An 8404-nucleotide genomic window follows, 5' to 3' on the forward strand; every position below is an offset into this window, starting at 1 on the left:
AGATTTGAGTTTTACCCAAAAATTTGATAAGATTTCTTCAGGGAGTGCAGTTAGTGACAGTGTGGGCTCCATGGTAGCTCTGACAGCAGGGGCGGGGCTTAGCGAAGGGTCAATTGACGATGCCGTTTCTTTATACGCAAATGTCCTTTTCAGGAGCCCAAGCTAAATATTTCTAGTAGCAGGTTGGTTTAGGCCTAAGTGGTGAGCTGTTATATAAAAAGGAAAGATATTCACGTCACACTGGTTTTGTATCACGAATCCTTTAATCATTTGTCTTGAAACAAAATAGCCTCAAAGTGCAGTGAAGAAATAGAGTAAATAAATATAGTTTCTCAGAAATACACATTTTGCTTGATGCTCAGGATTTTATTTTCAGGACCTATACTTGACAGGAGCAGAATACAGGCAGGCGTCAATGCTGGACATACAATCGAAGGGTCTGACATGGTTCAAAACAACAACGGGAAAAGAAAGAAAAAAAAAACCATTGCGGCTACAAGAAGAGAGAAAACAAAACCACAATCACATCTTCACAGAAAGTATATTGTCTGGTCCTCTTAGACGTCACCTCGGCCTGATGGTGGTCAGTAAAGTGTACTCCGTTTCAAGATGTACGGCCTCCGGGACTTGGTGGTATGCGCTGCTTGCCTCTTCAGGATGTAAGGTGATTTTCGTTTCAGCGGAGTGTCACTGTTCTCCTCTAAATATTCTTGAGAGTCATGGAGTAGCTGTTTTAAGGGGCAGAGAGAGACACGGCGGAAGGGTTAGTGTCACACGACGATGAGGAAATGTCAGGCGAACACATGTTTTGTTGCCGAGTGGCAGCATAATGGGAGGCTACGCCGGTGTAGCTGTGATTAAACGAGGGCTTCTCCTCTGGGCGTCCATGCATGGCAAAGCAGGCGCTAATCTGCAGTCGCCGTGTTAAGATTTGAAAGCCAAAAAAGGGAGAGAGAGAGGCTGGGGAAGGAAAATGATGTAGGACAGGGAGGGAGGGATGAGAAGGAGGGGTGAGAGCAAGGATGGATGGGCCTGTGTGTGCATGAGATATTTAGAGTGAAGGCCTTTGCACCGCGGGGGAGAGCTTTTTTTCTGTATGATTAATTGGCACGTCAATGTATTTTTTCTGAACTGTTGTTTTTGTCATGAATACTTTCAGATGACAACAGAATGAAAATATTACGCTGTTGTTTTTTTCCGCGGGGTTCTTTTTTTCTGAGCTTTCGCACCACGAATAAAAGCATCAACCAATTGCTATTGTGTGGAACTGAAAACAACACGGAGGCTCCTTCGGGCTGCATCTTGTCGGCAAAACTTCCTTATTCCTTCCAACTTTGGCAGAAGCCGCGCTGGCTGGATTCTTCTGCTGACGGTAGTTTAGCCGACACAATGGTTGACATCAGACAGACCGTTGGTGTGCCTGTGCTCTCTGCCTCTATGAATCTGTTTGAACAAGTGTTTGCAACCTCACTACGCTGCTGGTATGAAATGTTTCATGCTAAATAGACGCGGGTGAGTGTTTGTCACGCCCCTGGTGTGTTAAGGCCTTTAGCCTTTATGTATGTTCCTGTGTTTTTGTGAGTGTGTGTTGTATTTTTAGGATTTCGTATCGACAAAGACATGCGGTTATTGCCTTACTGGCTGGTTAGGGCCCGAGCACCGACCAGCAGTCGGGGAAGGCTCTATTCAAATCGATTTGCATGGCTAAGAATGCTTAAAAACATTTGAAACTTTACAATGATTCAAGGTTTAAGGTGATAATACACTTTCAAAACATAGTTATGAATACCATATGGATGTTTATTGATAGAGCAGCACTTAATTATGAAACCAATCAGAACATCCACAACATTGTGGAAGTGTGTTTGATCAAAGATGTGTGTCGTCCCCAATTTATGACACAAACCTTGGAACTTCAACTCATCATACTTTATTATATTGAACTGCTAAAATCTATACCTTGCTCAAGTATCAACAAAAATAATAGGGTTGGTCAAAAGACAACTTATTTCCATTGTAGTATTGAAGATCTTTGTATGGCAGCAGGACAATAAGACTTACAAAGAAACACACAATAATACGCATCTTCAAAGTGCCTGTGTGTGTGTGTGTGTGTGTGTGTGTGTGTGTGTGTGTGTGTGTGTGTGTGTGTGTGTGTGTGTGTGTGTGTGTGTGTGTGTGTGTGTGTGTGTGTGTGTGTGTGTGTGTCTCACCCTCTCCCCCCGGCTCTGCAGTGCTCGGCAGATGATTTGCAGGTTGAACAGCTCCTCGTGCAGCTGGAGGCTCCCCTCCCTCAGCACGCCGCCCTCCTCCTTCTCCTCCTCGCCGCTCCAGCCCTCCTGCCGCAGGCTGTTCACCATCCTGCACAGGTTGACCAGCGACACACGCCAGTAGGAGGCACTCTGCTTATTCTGTTTCATCTGCAAAGAAGGAACACGGGAGGAGGTTTCGAATTGAATACAGGAAGTGATTGTTGTTTTTTTTCCAAATTCAAATCATGGTAATTAATTAGATCGTCACTGTGAAGAGATCATTTAATTGAAGTTTCGTTTAACGTTGTGAACTTAAGTGTAAATTGAGTTGAGGCCAAGAGGCAGACCAGAGGGTAAAAGCACAGTTGCTGAACAACCCGATGTTTACACCATGAAGATGTTTTATTATTATTTTAACGTCTATTTATTGCCTTTTTCTATTCAATATTCAACTTTTTCTGTCATGAATGTGCTATATTGACCATTAGATCCAGGCAAAAAGGGGGTGGACACAATAACGAGAACACTTATACAATCTAATCCAACAGCCCCGCTATGCTCTGTTAACATCGTATTGTTGTAGTCATGTTTGGTCACAACTATAGAAATGATACTACTGAAGAAACGATGGAATGTTGTGGTTAATGTTATTATTGTGTTTTTACTGCTCATTGTCCATGTGGTCATATTGTGGGGTAATTCTTATTTCAGACAAAATAGTCATTGATATGTCTTTCACAATGTTTTTTTCTTTTGTATTGAGTCCCAGCTCTGAATCTCACTTATTGATTTTGAATTTTTTTGTCAGCCTTCCTTAGTGATCTGCTAAACCACCTCGATGCAATTCATTTGTTCCACTGAAGTGCTGTCGTCTGTTTGCTGTTTCGGAGGTTTTTTTCTACATGCAAACAATTTCCTCCGCTGTATTTTTACACTTGAAGCAGTAAACGCTTTGGCAGTTCCCTTTAAGAGGCGCTGAGGACGCATGTGAGGCTCTTACCTCTCGCTGATGTTAAGATATATGTGCTATTTCTTAAACATTCTCATGGCGCCAGACACCCAGAGTGATATGCTAGTCACATCTAACCTCATCTAGCTGCAGCCTGTTCTGTTGTAATCCAGTTGTAGTGCTTTAAAGCGGTGGAGGATCCCGGGGCCTCGTATGCGTGTCGAGGGCCAGAGATCTTCCACACAAAGACCCCTGGGTGTCACTGATGATGATGGAGAGATTAAGGGCGCGAGGGGAAATTGTTTAGATGGCCACAAGCCCTCTGAGACTTTGCGTTGTTCATGAACATCCCGAGGAATAGAGTCTCCTCTGATGTTGCAAAGACAGGAGCCAAGAGATGAAACGCAGGTTGCTTCTTTTTTTTTTGCCCGGCGGGGGGAAGACATGCAATAAAAGCTTTAGAGAGACGTCGAATGAACAACGCACCGGGGACGGCACATAAGCTGCCACTGACATTTACAAATCATTCATGCATTTTCACTTAGTTTTGAATTATGAGTGGAGTCAGGGGTGGTTTAAAATGAAAGATGGAGCTGATCAGGATCTTCTCCCTTGATGTAATTAATAACTTTCCGGGATGGGATTATGAGCAAATGCAGGGGTCTACTACCCTAACAATCCCCAGCAGACCAATTATTATTAACAAATCAGCCTTTTCTCTCAATTGTCACGACTGGATTTTCTGTCAGTGACAGCTTATAGCAACAGAGCCACCAACATTCAGCTACAGCTAAAAAAAGGAGCCATACTTTACTCTTTTGGCATTTTAAATGCACTTGAAAAGCCTTATCTGCATTCAAATGTTGTGAGTGAGGAGGGAGCACAAGGGCCAATGTCAAAATCGGCCAGCCTGATAGATGAACCCTGGCTGTGGAATAAAGCCGTCATGTCCAATAGAGAAATGAGAGGCAGAGAGGAAGTCTCTCCTGCATTGAATCAGATAAAAAGAAGAGTGGAGATCAATCAATTTAGCGCTCGGCTGAAGAAATGATTACATCAATATCGCGTTATGAGGCCAGATATCGTCTCACATGTTGGATATCTTAATTTGGCACAGGTGTTGTTCTCGGATTTGCTTTTAGTCATTGTATCCACATCCACGTTTAAATAGCCTTTGAAGGCAGCAATAGTCAACTCTAAAATCGTCGCTATATCGATATCGAGGTATTTGGTCCAAAATATCGTGATTATTGATTTCCCCCACATCGCCCAGCCCTAATGTGAAGGCTACAGTTAAGATAGAGAGCCACAAGTATCTTCTGCACTTTACAGCTTCTTGAGCACTCCGTCACCCGGCTGGTTATTATTTCAATCATCGCCCTCTCTCTGAGCAACCTCCAGCAGCAGTGAATCACGCGGCTGATTTGTCACCGTCACGTCTGCGTATATACGAGCACCGCGGTTGTGTATCGTTATGGTGGAAGATGCGTCGTTTGCGACGCCGTCAGCTCCATCTGAATCTCATTACGCTCGCGCCATCCGTCTCCTCGTGCCCACTGGTTCCACTCTCTCCATCGACTGCCTCGCCTTGAGCTCACGCCACCAGACGTGTGTTAAAAAGCATTAAGTTCCAACTCAATAACTTCCCGCAGCTCATCTTTTCATCTCAAATCAAAACAAGGTCGGTCTAAAAGCCAAGTTAGTCCCTGAAGCCTCTTACAGTAAATGATTCATCTCCCATGAGCACAGCCAAAAGGTGAGGCTGACGCACCGAGACCACCTGGGCAGCCTGTGTGTTGGGTGAAGGGTCACTAGCTGACCTGGTGGGTTGTAGCTTTTTTGTTTCTGATGTTACATTTGCACAAAAAAAGAAAGAGGGACCCCTGTACCTTAGAAGTGAAGAGACTGCTGAGTAGCTCCTCTTCCAGCGCTCGCTGATCCTGGTCGACGTCTGTCGGTCACAAAGAGAAACTGTCTCATAACCTTCAACCAAATCTAATCAAGAGCTTAATGAACCCCATGTGATTGCTGACTCATAAATGTCAAGGAGATATGGGAGTAGAGAGTGCTCGTTATCAATTTGTCTGTTCGACTGTTTCATCTTCCTCGTGAGCTGGAAGAGTTTGCAACATTTACATCTCGAGCACAATGTGAAGACGACCCACATTCTTATTCGTTTGATTGACACCTGTTGATTTACGGAGCTCCCAGTTTGCTCTGAGAGTGAAGCCAAACCCACATTACCCAATAAAGCTTTGTTAATCCAACATCTGTTATTGACTGTGATGATTCAATTTAAGTTGTTCCATCTTACAACAGTGATTCGTAATAGCCTGTATTTAATGTGATATATATATATATACACACACATTTTTTTTAAATGTCATCTAATAAATATGGTTTGCTCTGCTGTGGTTTATTTAGAGGTTCTTTTGTGTATAAACGTGGGTTGAAATGGGTTCTAAATGGTTTTAGAAAAACTCTGAATCAATAAATCACAACTTGTGAAGAGAATAAGACGAATAAAAGAAATATTTCTACTGGAATCAATTAACTAAGGTTTCAAAGTTATTGGCCTCCTGAAGTCATTTTTTGATCAATTGTGGGACCAGAAAAAAGGAATAACTACCTGAGGAATAAATCATTTTGGCCGCCAGGGTATTTCAGCATTTAATCCAGAAAACCCAAACTCAGACAACCTTTATGCTATGAACAAGCTTTGACATGAGAAGAAATATAAATATTTCCATGATTTAGAGAGTGCAGTTTTTCAATACTGCACCTGTTGCACACAGGAAGTTATGCAAGAGGCAAAGACTTGATCCATACTTTGCTTGAGTCTCGTGGTTTCCTCCCTTATTTAGTAACTGTTTAAGAAGTCAATGATTACTCATGAAATCATAGCAGGATGCCAGTTGAAAGAGTCCCGGGGTGCTTACCTGTACAAAGTCCACCACACGTGAAACAGAGGAGAAGCATGCACGCCAAGTGTGCCTGCATCTTGATGAGAAAACAAACAAAAACTAAAAGAAAAAAAAAATAAGGGATCCCACACTGAAGAATTCACCTGCGGAGGAATCTAGTCCATAAGGTTAAAAGGTCAGACACAGACCGCTAAAGAGGCTGGAGAGGGGATTCTGTAGTGATGCTGCTGCTTCCTCTTCTTCTTCTCTTCCAGCTCCCAACACGCTTCCCCTTTCCTCGCCGTTTTCTGTTTGGCTGTGCAGTGCAGTGGGCTCCATTCCCCCCCAGTTTATAAGAGCCACATGTGATGTCAGAGGATCGGTCCTCTCTCTCCTCATCTCCACCCCCACCTTCCCACCCACTGACACAGCCCCCTTCATCCACCCATCAGTCTCTCCTCTCCTGTGTCATCGTTTCATCAGACGTCACTTTGGCATCACAGGGCGAATGTTGTTGTTGTTTGTTTTTTTTTGCGTCAAGCTTTGAGAGATTTGGTTATTTCAGCTCATGGGTGCACACAGTCTGAGGTTTGTTTTGCTCTAGTCTCCCAGGGACGGGATGCAGGGGCGATGTGGGAGGATGCACAACGAAGATTCACTCTTTTGTGTCTATTTGGAGAAGCCGGGCTCCACCACATCTTTTTTTATTTTACAAATCATGTGTCTTTTCAAAGCAGCAGGGGATTGTCTAGACTTTCAAAGCAAATGAGAGCCAACCTAAGACGTATAATCATAGTAATAAGCAGCCAGTTATATATATATATATATATATATATATATATATATATATATATAACTGGAAATATATTCTTATTTGAAAGTTGAATTGTCCATATTAAACCCTCTCAGTAGAAATAATGCACCGCCTATACTTCTTTAAAACTTTTTTATATCAATGATCCTTGACATAGACGTAATATGTTAGTGACACTCTTAAATAAAGTTTCTTTTGAAATACACCTTCTCCTTCACAATAATTTGTGGTGAGTTTGCTCAGTGGTCATAAAATAATAAAAAAACTTTAAAATAAAGGACACCTTCCATGTTGTTAACTCGAAGTTTAAAGTAAATTCTTGAGCTGAAACAGCAGTTAAAACAATTATAATTTCAGTTTTTTTTTAATTATTTTTATTATTATTCCAATTCAACACTGCTAAATATTGAATATGCATAATTTGATCTGCTCCATGGACCACAAGGGAGGATTTCACTCTTAAATATTGCAAATAAAGACAGAAGAGGAACGTGAACAGCTCCTTAACAAACACAAACGAATAAAAGTAAAAATGCTGGCTTCATCCCTGAAATCATTTTACAAATATCGTAATATGTTACGGAAGTTACTACGGAGTCCCACAAGGATCCATTTTAGATCCTCTCCTGTTACAGGATTGGATTTTTTTATATATAAATGTTATAAGAGACTAAGTTCATGCAATGTCTACATACAGTAATATCACATCACTTCACCACATACAGTATGCTACTCTCTTATGTCTGGTCTGCTTTAGTTTGAACTTCATATGCACAAAACAATCAATCACATAAATGTTATACATTAAATACTAGCAGCATTCTTCTCGGCAGCATACTTTGCCAGGACATAATTAAGTCAGTTCCTCGCTTTACTGTTTATTAAACAACAGTTTTCTGGCTTTGACACTGTATTATTAATGTGGTACACTATCACAAAAACAAATCCACTTTGATTTAAAGCCACCAAGTAAGTCTAGGCGTGTCAGCACATTCTCTCAAATCAAATCAAACGTTTCACACTAATTGTTCCCCACAGAGAATTATATCCTTTAAATGTGGAGAAAATATCCCAGTTGGAGCTGCTTCAAAACATGCGTGTTGTGCCAAAGATATTTCGAGCACAGAGACCAGCCAGACTGGAGTAAAAGCAGGCTGCATTCCTCTCATGTCTGAATTTCATCTTTTATCGTTTGAATCCAGCAGGGAGAGCCACTTACTCTCAGTCCTCTGCTGTCCTGCGCTGCAGCTCACTGAGACCGCATCATCATGTTTACAGGACTTGGTTTTGCCTCTTCATTCAACTTTTAGAAAGATATGTAGATCAGCCTGATAAAAGAAACAAATAAAAGTGCAGAAGTGGGTTCACTGCACTGTCTGTAATGACTAATATGTCAAATCTGTGTTTTTTATTAGAATATTTGTGCATATGGTACTTTCAAGGTTTTTTTCCTACACTTTCTACACCATAATGTCATATCCCCTTA

General features: G+C 41.7%; 1 protein-coding gene across 1 annotated transcript; it reads right to left on the reverse strand.

Annotated features, from left to right (window-relative positions):
- Positions 1 to 574: 574 nt before the first annotated feature.
- nts (neurotensin) lies at positions 575 to 6201 on the reverse strand (the record flags this gene model as incomplete). The annotated part of the gene is made up of 4 exons (XM_079163824.1): positions 575 to 728; positions 2214 to 2420; positions 5091 to 5152; positions 6141 to 6201. The coding sequence occupies 4 exons, from the start codon at positions 6199 to 6201 to the stop codon at positions 585 to 587; spliced, it is 474 nt and encodes a 157-aa protein (XP_079019950.1). The 3' UTR covers positions 575 to 584.
- Positions 6202 to 8404: the final 2203 nt, after the last annotated feature.

The sequence above is a fragment of the Pholis gunnellus genome (assembly GCF_910591455.1).
Source record: "Pholis gunnellus genome assembly, chromosome: 7".
NCBI lineage: Eukaryota > Metazoa > Chordata > Actinopteri > Perciformes > Pholidae > Pholis > Pholis gunnellus.